This window comes from Salmo trutta, chromosome 27, assembly GCF_901001165.1.
Source record: "Salmo trutta chromosome 27, fSalTru1.1, whole genome shotgun sequence".
NCBI classification, from domain to species: Eukaryota; Metazoa; Chordata; class Actinopteri; order Salmoniformes; family Salmonidae; genus Salmo; species Salmo trutta.
Window position 1 is genome coordinate 45019853 of NC_042983.1, and position 17500 is coordinate 45037352.

At 50.0% G+C, this 17500-nt stretch overlaps 1 protein-coding gene and 1 long non-coding RNA gene across 4 annotated transcripts in view; both read left to right on the top strand.

Annotated features, from left to right (window-relative positions):
- LOC115165058 (terminal uridylyltransferase 7) overlaps positions 1-17500 on the top strand; it is a 44719-nt gene that overhangs the window by 9215 nt on the left and 18004 nt on the right. For all 3 annotated transcript variants that reach the window (XM_029718092.1, XM_029718090.1, XM_029718091.1), the window contains exons 12-20: positions 3880-4011; positions 5386-5563; positions 6671-7302; positions 7508-7658; positions 10382-10468; positions 10612-10712; positions 10885-10942; positions 11393-11586; positions 15071-15184. In XM_029718092.1, coding sequence (XP_029573952.1) covers positions 3880-4011; positions 5386-5563; positions 6671-7302; positions 7508-7658; positions 10382-10468; positions 10612-10712; positions 10885-10942; positions 11393-11586; positions 15071-15184 — 1647 coding nt within the window. The remainder of the gene's footprint in view (positions 1-3879; positions 4012-5385; positions 5564-6670; positions 7303-7507; positions 7659-10381; positions 10469-10611; positions 10713-10884; positions 10943-11392; positions 11587-15070; positions 15185-17500) is intronic.
- Positions 5844-6578, top strand: LOC115165063 (uncharacterized). Its single transcript, XR_003870060.1, has 2 exons — positions 5844-5996; positions 6222-6578. It is a non-coding gene; the product is annotated as an uncharacterized LOC115165063 (long non-coding RNA).

Below are 17500 nucleotides of genomic sequence, written 5' to 3' on the forward strand. Positions count from 1 at the left end.
CTGTACTGGGTCTAACCCTACCTCCTCTCTGTCTGATAAAACAGTTCATCAGCAGCAGGCTGTACTGGGTCTAACCCTACCTCCTCTCTGTCTGATAAAACAGTTCATCAGCAGCAGGCTGTACTGGGTCTAACCCTACCTCCTCTCTGTCTGATAAAACAGTTCATCAGCAGCAGGCTGTACTGGGTCTAACCCTACCTCCTCTCTGTCTGATAAAACAGTTCATCAGCAGCAGGCTGTACTGGGTCTAACCCTACCTCCTCTCTGTCTGATAAAACAGTTCATCAGCAGCAGGCTGTACTGGGTCTAACCCTACCTCCTCTCTGTCTGATAAAACAGTTCATCAGCAGCAGGCTGTACTGGGTCTAACCCTACCTCCTCTCTGTCTGATAAAACAGTTCATCAGCAGCAGGCTGTACTGGGTCTAACCCTACCTCCTCTCTGTCTGATAAAACAGTTCATCAGCAGCAGGCTGTACTGGGTCTAACCCTACCTCCTCTCTGTCTGATAAAACAGTTCATCAGCAGCAGGCTGTACTGGGTCTAACCCTACCTCCTCTCTGTCTGATAAAACAGTTCATCAGCAGCAGGCTGTACTGGGTCTAACCCTACCTCCTCTCTGTCTGATAAAACAGTTCATCAGCAGCAGGCTGTACTGGGTCTAACCCTACCTCCTCTCTGTCTGATAAAACAGTTCATCAGCAGCAGGCTGTACTGGGTCTAACCCTACCTCCTCTCTGTCTGATAAAACAGTTCATCAGCAGCAGGCTGTACTGGGTCTAACCCTACCTCCTCTCTGTCTGATAAAACAGTTCATCAGCAGCAGGCTGTACTGGGTCTAACCCTACCTCCTCTCTGTCTGATAAAACAGTTCATCAGCAGCAGGCTGTACTGGGTCTAACCCTACCTCCTCTCTGTCTGATAAAACAGTTCATCAGCAGCAGGCTGTACTGGGTCTAACCCTACCTCCTCTCTGTCTGATAAAACAGTTCATCAGCAGCAGGCTGTACTGGGTCTAACCCTACCTCCTCTCTGTCTGATAAAACAGTTCATCAGCAGCAGGCTGTACTGGGTCTAACCCTACCTCCTCTCTGTCTGATAAAACAGTTCATCAGCAGCAGGCTGTACTGGGTCTAACCCTACCTCCTCTCTGTCTGATAAAACAGTTCATCAGCAGCAGGCTGTACTGGGTCTAACCCTACCTCCTCTCTGTCTGATAAAACAGTTCATCAGCAGCAGGCTGTACTGGGTCTAACCCTACCTCCTCTCTGTCTGATAAAACAGTTCATCAGCAGCAGGCTGTACTGGGTCTAACCCTACCTCCTCTCTGTCTGATAAAACAGTTCATCAGCAGCAGGCTGTACTGGGTCTAACCCTACCTCCTCTCTGTCTGATAAAACAGTTCATCAGCAGCAGGCTGTACTGGGTCTAACCCTACCTCCTCTCTGTCTGATAAAACAGTTCATCAGCAGCAGGCTGTACTGGGTCTAACCCTACCTCCTCTCTGTCTGATAAAACAGTTCATCAGCAGCAGGCTGTACTGGGTCTAACCCTACCTCCTCTCTGTCTGATAAAACAGTTCATCAGCAGCAGGCTGTACTGGGTCTAACCCTACCTCCTCTCTGTCTGATAAAACAGTTCATCAGCAGCAGGCTGTACTGGGTCTAACCCTACCTCCTCTCTGTCTGATAAAACAGTTCATCAGCAGCAGGCTGTACTGGGTCTAACCCTACCTCCTCTCTGTCTGATAAAACAGTTCATCAGCAGCAGGCTGTACTGGGTCTAACCCTACCTCCTCTCTGTCTGATAAAACAGTTCATCAGCAGCAGGCTGTACTGGGTCTAACCCTACCTCCTCTCTGTCTGATAAAACACTTCATCAGCAGCAGGCTGTACTGGGTCTAACCCTACCTCCTCTCTGTCTGATAAAACACTTCATCAGCAGCAGGCTGTACTGGGTCTAACCCTACCTCCTCTCTGTCTGATAAAACACTTCATCAGCAGCAGGCTGTACTGGGTCTAACCCTACCTCCTCTCTGTCTGATAAAACACTTCATCAGCAGCAGGCTGTACTGGGTCTAACCCTACCTCCTCTCTGTCTGATAAAACACTTCATCAGCAGCAGGCTGTACTGGGTCTAACCCTACCTCCTCTCTGTCTGATAAAACACTTCATCAGCAGCAGGCTGTACTGGGTCTAACCCTACCTCCTCTCTGTCTGATAAAACACTTCATCAGCAGCAGGCTGTACTGGGTCTAACCCTACCTCCTCTCTGTCTGATAAAACACTTCATCAGCAGCAGGCTGTACTGGGTCTAACCCTACCTCCTCTCTGTCTGATAAAACACTTCATCAGCAGCAGGCTGTACTGGGTCTAACCCTACCTCCTCTCTGTCTGATAAAACACTTCATCAGCAGCAGGCTGTACTGGGTCTAACCCTACCTCCTCTCTGTCTGATAAAACACTTCATCAGCAGCAGGCTGTACTGGGTCTAACCCTACCTCCTCTCTGTCTGATAAAACACTTCATCAGCAGCAGGCTGTACTGGGTCTAACCCTACCTCCTCTCTGTCTGATAAAACAGTTCATCAGCAGCAGGCTGTACTGGGTCTAACCCTACCTCCTCTCTGTCTGATAAAACAGTTCATCAGCAGCAGGCTGTACTGGGTCTAACCCTACCTCCTCTCTGTCTGATAAAACAGTTCATCAGCAGCAGGCTGTACTGGGTCTAACCCTACCTCCTCTCTGTCTGATAAAACAGTTCATCAGCAGCAGGCTGTACTGGGTCTAACCCTACCTCCTCTCTGTCTGATAAAACAGTTCATCAGCAGCAGGCTGTACTGGGTCTAACCCTACCTCCTCTCTGTCTGATAAAACAGTTCATCAGCAGCAGGCTGTACTGGGTCTAACCCTACCTCCTCTCTGTCTGATAAAACAGTTCATCAGCAGCAGGCTGTACTGGGTCTAACCCTACCTCCTCTCTGTCTGATAAAACACTTCATCAGCAGCAGGCTGTACTGGGTCTAACCCTACCTCCTCTCTGTCTGATAAAACAGTTCATCAGCAGCAGGCTGTACTGGGTCTAACCCTACCTCCTCTCTGTCTGATAAAACACTTCATCAGCAGCAGGCTGTACTGGGTCTAACCCTACCTCCTCTCTGTCTGATAAAACACTTCATCAGCAGCAGGCTGTACTGGGTCTAACCCTACCTCCTCTCTGTCTGATAAAACAGTTCATCAGCAGCAGGCTGTACTGGGTCTAACCCTACCTCCTCTCTGTCTGATAAAACAGTTCATCAGCAGCAGGCTGTACTGGGTCTAACCCTACCTCCTCTCTGTCTGATAAAACAGTTCATCAGCAGCAGGCTGTACTGGGTCTAACCCTACCTCCTCTCTGTCTGATAAAACAGTTCATCAGCAGCAGGCTGTACTGGGTCTAACCCTACCTCCTCTCTGTCTGATAAAACAGTTCATCAGCAGCAGGCTGTACTGGGTCTAACCCTACCTCCTCTCTGTCTGATAAAACAGTTCATCAGCAGCAGGCTGTACTGGGTCTAACCCTACCTCCTCTCTGTCTGATAAAACAGTTCATCAGCAGCAGGCTGTACTGGGTCTAACCCTACCTCCTCTCTGTCTGATAAAACAGTTCATCAGCAGCAGGCTGTACTGGGTCTAACCCTACCTCCTCTCTGTCTGATAAAACAGTTCATCAGCAGCAGGCTGTACTGGGTCTAACCCTACCTCCTCTCTGTCTGATAAAACAGTTCATCAGCAGCAGGCTGTACTGGGTCTAACCCTACCTCCTCTCTGTCTGATAAAACAGTTCATCAGCAGCAGGCTGTACTGGGTCTAACCCTACCTCCTCTCTGTCTGATAAAACAGTTCTCCATCAGAAGGCTGAATGACTTCAGTCTGACCTACATGGAAGATGGGTGTGTTCACTGGGGTTACTCTCCCGTCTCTAAGGAATCCTCCTCATCCTCACCCCCAGAAACCATCTGCAGGGAGGGCAAGGTAACTATACCCTGGGACTCTACCCTGGGGCTTGGGGGGAGGGCTGTACCCTGGGGCTTGGGGTGAGGGGACTCTACCCTGGGGCTTGGGGGAGGGGACTCTACCCTGGGGCTTGGGGGAGGGGACTCTACCCTGGGGCTTGGGGGAGGGGACTCTACCCTGGGGCTTGGGGGAGGGGACTCTACCCTGGGGCTTGGGGGAGGGGACTCTACCCTGGGGCTTGGGGGGAGGGGACTCTACCCTGGGTCTTGGGGGAGGGCTGTACCCTGGGGCTTGGGGGAGGGGACTCTACCCTGGGGCTTGGGGGGAGGGGACTCTACCCTGGGGCTTGGGGGAGGGGACTCTACCCTGGGGCTTGGGGGAGGGGACTCTACCCTGGGGCTTGGGGGAGGGGACTCTACCCTGGGGCTTGTGGGAGGGGACTCTACCCTGGGGCTTGGGGGGAGGGGACTCTACCCTGGGGCTTGGGGGGAGGGGACTCTACCCTGGGGCTTGGGGGGAGGGGACTCTACCCTGGGGCTTGGGGGGAGGGGACTCTACCCTGGGGCTTGGGGGGAGGGGACTCTACCCTGGGGCTTGGGGGAGGGGACTCTACCCTGGGGCTTGGGGGAGGGGACTCTACCCTGGGGCTTGGGGGGAGGGGAGGGGACTCTACCCTGGGGCTTGGGGGGAGGGGACTCTACCCTGGGGCTTGGGGGGAGGGGACTCTACCCTGGGGCTTGGGGGGAGGGGACTCTACCCTGGGGCTTGGGGGGAGGGGACTCTACCCTGGGGCTTGGGGGGAGGGGACTCTACCCTGGGGCTTGGGGGAGGGGACTCTACCCTGGGGCTTGGGGGGAGGGGACTCTACCCTGGGGCTTGGGGGAGGGGACTCTACCCTGGGGCTTGGGGGAGGGGACTCTACCCTGGGGCTTGGGGGAGGGGACTCTACCCTGGGGCTTGGAGGGAGGGGACTCTACCCTGGGGCTTGGGGGGAGGGGACTCTACCCTGGGGCTTGGGGGGAGGGGACTCTACCCTGGGGCTTGGGGGGAGGGGACTCTACCCTGGGGCTTGGGGGGAGGGGACTCTACCCTGGGGCTTGGGGGAGGGGACTCTACCCTGGGGCTTGGGGGTGTGGACTCTACCCTGGGGCTTGGGGGACGGGACTCTACCCTGGGGCTTGGGGGAGGGGACTCTACCCTGGGGCTTGGGGGAGGGGACTCTACCCTGGGGCTTGGGGGGAGGGGACTCTACCCTGGGGCTTGGGGGGAGGGGACTCTACCCTGGGGCTTGGGGGGAGGGGACTCTACCCTGGGGCTTGGGGGGAGGGCTGTACCCTGTGGGTGCTCAACATGTTGTAAGTGTACTCTGATTGTGTGTGTTTCTCTCTCCAGGCTCCTCTGGTGTTCCCGAGCTCTGTCTCTCCTCCAGCGGTGGGTCTTCTGTGGGTGGAGATGCTGCGTTTCTATTCGCTGACGTTCGACATGGCGGAGCGTGTCATCAGCGTGCGTACCAGCCTCGTCCTATCACGGGAGGACAAAGACTGGCCCAAAAAACGCATTGCTGTGGAGGGTATGAAACAACCTTCACCGTCCTCCTCCTCTCTAACCAATCAGACTCCACTTCCTAACATGTTTTTAGCGTCGGGGAAGCTGTCTTACGTGGTCCGTGGAGTCGGATAACCGGCGGATAACTTCTCTAGGGTAGGGGGCAGTATTTTCACGGCCGGATGAAAAACGTACCCAAATTAAACGGCATACTACTCGGGCCCAGGACCTAGAATATGCATATTATTAGTAGATTTGGATAGAAAACACTCTGAATTTTCTAAAACCTGTTTGAATGATGTCTGTGAGTATAACAGAACTCATATGGCAGGTAAAAAAACCTGAGAGAAATCTAACCAGGAATAATCTCGTATTCTTCAGGGAGCTTTAGGTTAACCGGATTAAGGTCCCCTATTTTTCACTTTGAATACCAGACCTGTGTAAGCTGCTGTTGCCAGGTAGACTTTGTGAAGGGAAACAGTTGTTTATACCAGACCTGTGTAAGCTGTTGCCAGGTAGACTTTGTGAAGGGAAACAGTTGTTTATACCAGACCTGTGTAAGCTGTTGCCAGGTAGACTTTGTGAAGGGAAACAGTTTATACCAGACCTGTGTAAGCTGTTGCCAGGTAGACTTTGTGAAGGGAAACAGTTTATACCAGACCTGTGTAAGCTGTTGTTGCCAGGTAGACTTTGTGAAGGGAAACAGTTGTTTATACCAGACCTGTGTAAGCTGTTGCCAGGTAGACTTTGTGAAGGGAAACAGTTTATACCAGACCTGTGTAAGCTGTTGTTGCCAGGTAGACTTTGTGAAAGGAAACAGTTGTTTATACCAGACCTGTGTAAGCTGTTGCCAGGTAGACTTTGTGAAGGGAAACAGTTTATACCAGACCTGTGTAAGCTGTTGTTGCCAGGTAGACTTTGTGAAGGGAAACAGTTTATACCAGACCTGTGTAAGCTGTTGTTGCCAGGTAGACTTTGTGAAGGGAAACAGTTTATACCAGACCTGTGTAAGCTGTTGTTGCCAGGTAGACTTTGTGAAAGGAAACAGTTGTTTAGTAAATCATGACACAGATACACACAAATTATGATTTTGACACGAGTTTATGATTTTAATGAAGTTATGTGTGTTTAGATCCGTTTGTGATAAAGAGGAACGTGGCTCGTACGTTGAACAGCCAAAAGATGTACGAGTACATTCTTCACTGCCTCAAATCTACCTACAAGTACTTCGCCCTGCCTCTCAGGCTCCCCTCAGCCAACCACAAGACAACAGAGCAGCAAGGAGCCAATCACAAGCCAGGGCCTGGACAGAAGGGTCAGAGTGACGTTGGCCTCGTTCAATCAGGGTTGAGCGGTGTCATCCTGGAATCCCAGGCAGCCAATAAGGAGAAAGTAGAGGATGATGTTCAACAGGATTCTGACTGTATGGAGGAAGAGGAGGAGAGCCCTTCAGAGTCCGATCAAGAGAAAGAAAAGGGGGACTTGGGGAAGAACAGCCTGTCTGAAGAGGAAGATGAAGTATATCCCAGACCACACCTAGACAGTGTGACCACAGAGGACGAAGACCTGTTCCCATTGGACGAGATCTCGGGAGAGGAGCTTCTCTCCGACGAGGAGGGGCCAGACCGAGACACTCCAGGGTCGTTGGATGAGGAGGATGAGGTACCAGAGGACCCGCCCAAGCAGGCATTACCAGACGACAGGAACGAGGGGGCCAGCGTTCTCTGCTATGGGTTTACCAGACAGGCTTTCACCCGCGGCAGGGTAAATATGACCACGTGATCACACCAAGCTATACACACATTTTATTATCAAGTTCTTACAAAGTCTGAAACTGTTATGATTTGCTACACACACACGCTAACCGTGTCTGTCTGTCTGTCTGTCTGTCTGTCTGTCTGTCTGTCTGTCTGTCTGTCTGTCTGTCTGTCTGTCTGTGTGTGTGTGTGTGTGTGTGTGTGTGTGTCAGTCCCACACAGTGGTGTGTAGTGTGTGTAAACGTGACGGCCATCTAAAGAAGGACTGTCCTGAAGACTTCCAGAGGGTTCAGCTCGCCCCTCTCCCTCCCATGACACCTGCCTTCCTCAAAACACTCAACTCCGTCTGTCTGCAGTGCTACCGTAAGTCTGCCTGTCTGTCTGCCAGCAGTCCTACCGTAAGTCTGTCTGTCTGTCTGCAGTGCTACCGTAAGTCTGTCTGTCTGCCTGTCTGTCTGCAGTGCTACCGTAAGTCTGTCTGTCTGTCTGTCTGTCTGTCTGTCTGCAGTCCTACCGTAAGTCTGCCTGTCTGTCTGTCTGCCAGCAGTCCTACCGTAAGTCTGCCTGCCTGCCTGTCTGTCTGCAGTCCTACCGTAAGTCTGCCTGCCTGTCTGTCTGCCAGCAGTCCTACCGTAAGTCTGCCTGTCTGTCTGCAGTCCTACCGTAAGTCTGCCTGTCTGTCTGCAGTCCTACCGTAAGTCTGCCTGTCTGTCTGCAGTGCTACCGTAAGTCTGTCTGCCTGCCTGTCTGTCTGCAGTGCTACCGTAAGTCTGTCTGCCTGCCTGTCTGTCTGCAGTGCTACCGTAAGTCTGTCTGCCTGCCTGTCTGTCTGCAGTCCTACCGTAAGTCTGCCTGTCTGTCTGTCTGCCAGCAGTCCTACCGTAAGTCTGTCTGCAGTCCTACCGTAAGTCTGCCTGCCTTTCTGTCTGCCAGCAGTCCTACCGTAAGTCTGCCTGTCTGTCTGCAGTGCTACCGTAAGTCTGCCTGTCTGTCTGTCTGCAGTCCTACCGTAAGTCTGCCTGTCTGTCTGCCAGCAGTCCTACTGTAAGTCTGCCTGTCTGTCTGCCAGCAGTCCTACTGTAAGTCTGCCTGTCTGTCTGCCAGCAGTCCTACTGTAAGTCTGCCTGTCTGCCAGCAGTCCTACTGTAAGTCTGCCTGTCTGTCTGCCAGCAGTCCTACTGTAAGTCTGCCTGTCTGTCTGCCAGCAGTCCTACTGTAAGTCTGCCTGTCTGTCTGCCAGCAGTCCTACTGTAAGTCTGCCTGTCTGTCTGCATTCCTACCGTAAGTCTGCCTGTCTGTCTGCCAGCAGTCCTACTGTAAGTCTGCCTGTCTGTCTGCCAGCAGTCCTACTGTAAGTCTGCCTGTCTGTCTGCCAGCAGTCCTACTGTCTGTCTGCCTGTCTGTCTGCCTGTCTGTCTGCATTCCTACCGTAAGTCTGCCTGTCTGTCTGCCAGCAGTCCTACTGTAAGTCTGCCTGTCTGTCTGCCAGCAGTCCTACTGTCTGTCTGCCTGTCTGTCTGCCTGTCTGTCTACCAGCAGTCCTACTGTAAGTCTGCCTGTCTGTCTGCCAGCAGTCCTACTGTAAGTCTGCCTGTCTGTCTGCCAGCAGTCCTACTGTCTGTCTGCCTGTCTGTCTGCCTGTCTGTCTGCATTCCTACCGTAAGTCTGCCTGTCTGTCTGCCAGCAGTCCTACTGTAAGTCTGCCTGTCTGTGTTACCTGTTCATCAAATGATCTGTACATTCTGTATTAGAGGTCGACCGATTATGATTTTTCAACGCCGATACCGATTATCGGATTGCCAAAAAAAGCCACTACCGATTTAATCGTCCGATTGTTATGAAAGCTGGTGGTTCCTTTTAACATGAGTCTTCAGTATTCCCAGTTAAGATGTTTTAGGTTGTAGTTATTATAGGACTATTTCTCTCTATACCATTTGTATTTCATTTACCTTTGACTATTGTTCTTATAGGCACTTTAGTATTGCCAGCCTAATCTCAGGAGTTGATAGGCTTGAAGTCATAAACAGCGCTGTGCTACAAGCATTGCTTAGAGCTGCTGGCAAACGCAGTAAAGTGCTGTTTGAATGAATGCTTACGAGCCTGCTGCTGCCTACCACCGCTCAGTCAGACTGATCTATCAAATATCAAATCATAGACTTAATTATAATATAATAAACACAGAAATACGAGCCTTAGGTCATTAATATGGTCAAATCCAGAAACTATCATTTAGAAAACAAAATGTTTATTCTTTCAGTGAAATACGAAACCGTTCCGTATTTTATCTAACGGGTGGCATCCATAAGTCTAAATATTCCTGTTACACTATACAACCTTCAATGTTATGTCATAATTATGTACAAATCTGGCAAATTAATGACGGTCTTTGTTAGGAATAAATGGACTTCACACAGTTCGCAACGAGCCAGGCGGCCCAAACTGCTGCATATACCCTAACTCTGCTACAAGAGAAGTGACACAACTTCCCTAGTTTAAAGAAATTCATGTTAGCAGGCAATATTAACTAAATATGCAGGTTTAAAAATATATACTTGTGTATTGATTTTATTAAGAAAGGCGTTGATGTTTATGGTTAGGTACATTGTGCTTTTTTTTTGGCGAATGCTCTTGTTAGCCCACTTTGCCAAACGGGTGATTTATGATTCAATGATCAATTAACAGGCACCGCATTGATTATATGCAACGCAGGACAAGTTAGTAAACTAGTAATATCATCAATCGTGTGTAGTTAAATAGTGATTATGTTAAGATTGATTGATTTTTATAAGAGAAGTTTAATGCTAGCTAGCAACTTACCTTGGCTTCTTGCTGCCCTCGCGTAACAGGTAGTCAGCCTGCCATGCGTTCCCCTCGTGGATTGCAATGTAATCGGCCATAATCGGCATCCCAAAATGCCGATTACCGATTGTTATGAAAACTTGAAATCGGCCCTGATTAATCGGCCGTTCCGAATGAATCGGTCGACCTCTATTCTGTATAGTATGTACCATTCCACATTTAGTTACTTGAAATATGTTTAATTTTATATTTCAAAGAATTGACTGTTTATTATTGTAATTTCCCAGGAGACTTTGCTCCAGATGAGGTGGAGGTGGGAGTGAGAGAACACATCCTACTGGACCTTGAGAACTTCGTCAAAAGACAGGTCACAGGTGAGACACCACACCTGATACAGATGCTCAGGGGATCTATGTGGGTTATTTCTTGTGATTGACAGGTTCCATACTTTAACTGTTTGGTTGATTGATTGATTGATTGATTGATTGATTGATTGATTGATTGATTGATTGACAAGGTGCCAGCCTGAGGCTGTTTGGTTCGTCTAAGAACGGCTTCGGCTTCAAGCAGAGTGACCTGGACATCTGCATGGTGCTGGACGGACAGGAGACCACTGAAGTAATTCTCTTTCTGTCTGTCTTGTCCCCCGTCTCTGCTTTTCTCTTCTCGTTCTTCTCTCTCTTATCAAAACAGCTGTTCTCTCTATATCGATAAACCGTTAAATGAATCCCAGAAACACACCTCTTCTGAAATCTCTGTTTTGAACCAAATCCTTTCTTGTCTCCTGCAGGGTCTGGACTGTATCAGCATCATAGAGTCTCTGGCCAGACTGCTGAGGAAACACCCAGGTCAGTGTCTAGACCCTGTGATAATGGAGAATATTGGTCGGTGTCTGGACCCTGTGATAATGTAGAATATGGGTCGGTGTCAGGACCCTGTGATAATGTAGAATATGGGTCGGTGTCTGGACCCTGTGATAATGTAGAATATGGGTCGGTGTCTGGACCCTGTGATAATGTAGAATATGGGTCGGTGTCAGGACCCTGTGATAATGTAGAATATGGGTCGGTGTCTGGACCCTGTGATAATGTAGAATATTGGTCGGTGTCTGGGCACGACCCTGTGATAATGTAGAATATGGGTCGTTGTCTGGACCCTGTGATAATGTAGAATATGGGTCGGTGTCTGGACCCTGTGATAATGTAGAATATTGGTCGGTGTCTGGGCACGACCCTGTGATAATGTAGAATATGGGTCAGTGTCTGGACCCTGTGATAATGCTGTATCTACTGTCCCAGGTCTGAGAAACATCCTTCCCATCACGACAGCTAAAGTCCCCATCGTCAAGTTCTACCACGTCAGAACGGGCCTGGAGGGAGACATATCCCTCTACAACACGCTGGCTTTGCACAACACGAGGCTGTTGGCGTCGTACGCTGCCATCGACCCTCGGGTCAAGGTGCTGTGCTACGTCATGAAGGTCTTGGCCAAGGTGAGTCCATCACGCTGATGGAGCAGCATGTTAGGCACTACACAACGCTGATGGAGCAGCACGTTAGGAACTACACAACGCTGATGGAGCAGCACGTTAGGAACTACACAACGCTGATGAAGCAGCACGTTAGGCACTACACGCTGATGGAGCAGCACGTTAGGAACTACACGCTGATGGAGCAGCACGTTAGGAACTACACACTGATGGAGCAGCACGTTAGGAACTACACACTGATGGAGCAGCACGTTAGGAACTACACACTGATGGAGCAGCACGTTAGGAACTACACACTGATGGAGCAGCACATTAGGCACTACACGCTGATGGAGCAGCACGTTAGGAACTACACACTGATGGAGCAGCACGTTAGGCACTACACACTGATGGAGCAGCACGTTAGGCACTACACACTGATGGAGCAGCACGTTAGGCACTACACAACGCTGATGGAGCAGCACGTTAGGAACTACACGCTGATGGAGCAGCACGTTAGGCACTACACACTGATGGAGCAGCACGTTAGGCACGTTAGGCACTACACACTGATGGAGCAGCACGTTAGGCACTACACACTGATGGAGCAGCACGTTAGGAACTACACGCTGATGGAGCAGCACGTTAGGAACTACACGCTGATGGAGCAGCACGTTAGGCACTACACGCTGATGGAGCAGCACGTTAGGAACTACACGCTGATGGAGCAGCACGTTAGGAACTACACACTGATGGATCAGCACGTTAGGCACTACACGCTGATGGAGCAGCACGTTAGGCACTACACACTGATGGAGCAGCACGTTAGGAACTACACGCTGATGGAGCAGCACGTTAGGAACTACACGCTGATGGAGCAGCACGTTAGGAACTACACACTGATGGAGCAGCACGTTAGGAACTACACACTGATGGAGCAGCACGTTAGGCACTACACACTGATGGAGCAGCACGTTAGGCACTACACACTGATGGAGCAGCACGTTAGGCACGTTAGGCACTACACACTGATGGAGCAGCACGTTAGGCACTACACACTGATGGAGCAGCACGTTAGGAACTACACGCTGATGGAGCAGCACGTTAGGCACGTTAGGCACTACACGCTGATGGAGCAGCACGTTAGGAACTACACGCTGATGGAGCAGCACGTTAGGAACTACACACTGATGGAGCAGCACGTTAGGCACGTTAGGCACTACACACTGATGGAGCAGCACGTTAGGCACTACACACTGATGGAGCAGCACGTTAGGAACTACACGCTGATGGAGCAGCACGTTAGGCACGTTAGGCACTACACGCTGATGGAGCAGCACGTTAGGAACTACACGCTGATGGAGCAGCACGTTAGGAACTACACACTGATGGAGCAGCACGTTAGGAACTACACACTGATGGAGCAGCACGTTAGGCACTACACGCTGATGGAGCAGCACGTTAGGAATTACACAACGCTGATGGAGCAGCACGTTAGGAACTACACAACGCTGATGGAGCAGCACGTTAGGAACTACACAACGCTGATGGAGCAGCACGTTAGGAACTACACGCTGATGGAGCAGCACGTTAGGAACTACACGCTGATGGAGCAGCACGTTAGGAACTACACGCTGATGGAGCAGCACGTTAGGCACTACACACTGATGGAGCAGCACGTTAGGCACTACACACTGATGGAGCAGCACGTTAGGCACTACACGCTGATGGAGCAGCACGTTAGGAACTACACGCTGATGGAGCAGCACGTTAGGAACTACATGCTGATGGAGCAGCACGTTAGGCACTACACACTGATGGAGCAGCACGTTAGGCACGTTAGGCACTACACACTGATGGAGCAGCACGTTAGGCACTACACACTGATGGAGCAGCACGTTAGGAACTACACGCTGATGGAGCAGCACGTTAGGCACGTTAGGCACTACACGCTGATGGAGCAGCACGTTAGGAACTACACGCTGATGGAGCAGCACGTTAGGAACTACACACTGATGGAGCAGCACGTTAGGCACTACACGCTGATGGAGCAGCACGTTAGGAACTACACGCTGATGGAGCAGCACGTTAGGAACTACACGCTGATGGAGCAGCACGTTAGGAACTACACGCTGATGGAGCAGCACGTTAGGAACTACACGCTGATGGAGCAGCACGTTAGGAACTACACGCTGATGGAGCAGCACGTTAGGAACTACACGCTGACGGAGCAGCACGTTAGGAACTACACGCTGACGGAGCAGCACGTTAGGAACTACACGCTGACGGAGCAGCACGTTAGGCACTACACGCTGACGGAGCAGCACGTTAGGCACTACACGCTGACGGAGCAGCACGTTAGGAACTACACGCTGACGGAGCAGCACGTTAGGCACTACACGCTGACGGAGCAGCACGTTAGGCACTACACGCTGACGGAGCAGCACGTTAGGCACTACACGCTGATGGAGCAGCACGTTAGGCACTACACGCTGACGGAGCAGCACGTTAGGCACTACACGCTGATGGAGCAGCACGTTAGGCACTACACGCTGATGGAGCAGCACGTTAGGCACTACACGCTGATGGAGCAGCACGTTAGGCACTACACGCTGATGGAGCAGCACGTTAGGCACTACACGCTGATGGAGCAGCACGTTAGGCACTACACGCTGATGGAGCAGCACGTTAGGCACTACACGCTGATGGAGCAGCACGTTAGGCACTACACGCTGATGGAGCAGCACGTTAGGCACTACACGCTGATGGAGCAGCACGTTAGGAACTACACGCTGATGGAGCAGCACGTTAGGAACTACGCGCTGATGGAGCAGCACGTTAGGCACTACGCGCTGATGGAGCAGCACGTTAGGCACTACGCGCTGATGGAGCAGCACGTTAGGCACTACACGCTGATGGAGCAGCACGTTAGGCACTACACGCTGATGGAGCAGCACGTTAGGCACTACACGCTGATGGAGCAGCACGTTAGGAACTACACGCTGATGGAGCAGCACGTTAGGCACTACACACTGATGGAGCAGCACGTTAGGCACTACACGCTGATGGAGCAGCACGTTAGGCACTACACGCTGATGGAGCAGCACGTTAGGCACTACATGCTGATGGAGCAGCACGTTAGGCACTACACGCTGATGGAGCAGCACGTTAGGCACTACACACTGATGGAGCAGCACGTTAGGAATTACACGCTGATGGAGCAGCACGTTAGGAACTAGAAGCTTCTGATGATAATTCAATGAGTCTGTCTGCCCTGGTCTAGATGATCAGGGATGATATAAAGGGGATGTTTTAGTATCTATGTTGTCTCCTGGTCTAGTTAAAGGGGATGTTTTAATATCTTTGTTGTCCCCTGGTCTAGTTAAAGGGGATGTTTTAATATCTATGTTGTCCCCTGGTCTAGTTAAAGGGGATGTTTTAGTATCTATGTTGTCCCCTGGTCTAGTTAAAGGGGATGTTTTAATATCTATGTTGTCCCCTGGTCTAGTTGTGTGATATCGGTGATGCGTCTCGAGGCAGTCTGTCGTCCTATGGCTTCACCCTGATGGTGCTGTTCTACCTGCAACAGAGGAGCCCACCTGTTATACCTGTACTACAGGAGGTAAGACAGACAGGAACCCACCTGTTATACCTGTACTACAGGAGGTAAGACAGAGAGGAGCCCACCTGTTATACCTGTACTACAGGAGGTAAGACAGAGAGGAGCCCACCTGTTATACCTGTACTACAGGAGGTAAGACAGAGAGGAACCCACCTGTTATACCTGTACTACAGGAGGTAAGACAGAGAGGAACCCACCTGTTATACCTGTACTACAGGAGGTAAGACAGAGGAACCCACCTGTTATACCTGTACTACAGGAGGTAAGACAGAGAGGAGCCCACCTGTTATACCTGTACTACAGGAGGTAAGACAGAGAGGCACCCACCTGTTATACCTGTACTACAGGAGGTAAGACAGAGAGGCACCCACCTGTTATACCTGTACTACAGGAGGTAAGACAGAGAGGAACCCACCTGTTATACCTGTACTACAGGAGGTAAGACAGAGAGGAACCCACCTGTTATACCTGTACTACAGGAGGTAAGACAGAGGAACCCACCTGTTATACCTGTACTACAGGAGGTAAGACAGAGGAACCCACCTGTTATACCTGTACTACAGGAGGTGAGACAGAGGAACCCACCTGTTATACCTGTACTACAGGAGGTAAGACAGAGAGGAACCCGCCTGTTATACCTGTACTACAGGAGGTAAGACAGATAGGAACCCGCCTGTTATACCTGTACTACAGGAGGTAAGACAGAGAGGAACCCGCCTGTTATACCTGTACTACAGGAGGTAAGACAGAGAGGAGCCCACCTGTTATACCTGTACTACAGGAGGTAAGACAGAGAGGAACCCACCTGTTATACCTGTACTACAGGAGGTAAGACAGACAGGAACCCACCTGTTATACCTGTACTACAGGAGGTAAGACAGAGAGGAGCCCACCTGTTATACCTGTATTACAGGAGGTAAGACAGAGAGGAACCCACCTGTTATACCTGTACTACAGGAGGTAAGACAGAGAGGAACCCACCTGTTATACCTGTACTACAGGAGGTAAGACAGAGAGGAGCCCACCTGTTATACCTGTACTACAGGAGGTAAGAGAGAGAGGAACCCACCTGTTATACCTGTACTACAGGAGGTAAGACAGAGAGGAACCCACCTGTTATACCTGTACTACAGGAGGTAAGACAGAGAGGAACCCACCTGTTATACCTGTACTACAGGAGGTAAGACAGAGAGGAACCCACCTGTTATACCTGTACTACAGGAGGTAAGACAGAGAGGAACCCACCTGTTATACCTGTACTACAGGAGGTAAGACAGAGAGGAGCCCACCTGTTATACCTGTACTACAGGAGGTAAGACAGAGAGGAGCCCACCTGTTATACCTGTACTACAGGAGGTAAGACAGAGAGGAACCCACCTGTTATACCTGTACTACAGGAGGTAAGACAGAGAGGAACCCACCTGTTATACCTGTACTACAGGAGGTAAGACAGAGAGGAACCCACCTGTTATACCTGTACTACAGGAGGTAAGACAGAGAGGAACCCACCTGTTATACCTGTACTACAGGAGGTAAGACAGAGAGGATTATCTTGGCAAATGAGAAATGCTCACTAACAGGAATGTAAACAAATGTGTGCACACAATTTGAGAAAAAGACGCTTTTTTGTGCGTATGGAAAATTTCTGGGGTACTTTATTTCAGCTCCTAAAACATAGGACCAAGACTTTACATGTTGCGTTTCAATTTTTGTTCAGTATACAATATTTTTGGTTATGGAAAAGATATTTCACAGCGGTATAGATGGTTCAATGACTCTCTACGCAGTACTTGCTTGTTTGGCCATAAACGGAAATTAAGCAAATTTATTATAATTTTACCAACTAGGAAATGGTGGAGCAATATGCAGATATCACGTCTTTAATTTAGAAAAAAAGACTACTGAGATGGTTTGACAAAACATCTATAGAAGATACAGGGCCTTCGGAAAGCATTCAGACCCCTTTACTTTTTCCACATTTTGTTACGTTACAGCCTTAATCTAACATTGATTAAAAAATACTCTGAAATCTACACACAATACCCCATAATGACAAACTAAAAACAGCTTTTTAAAAAAAAAAGTTTGCTAATTTATAAAACATTCAAAACAGAAATTTTATTTACATAAGGATTCATACCCATTGCTATGAGACAAAAAAATTGAGCTCAGGTGCATCCTGTTTCCATTGATCATCCTTGAGATGTTTCTACAACTTGACTGGAGTCCACCTGTGGTAAATTCAATTAATTGGACATGATTTGGAAAGGCACACACCTGTCTATATAAGGTCCCACAGTTGACAGTGCATGTCAG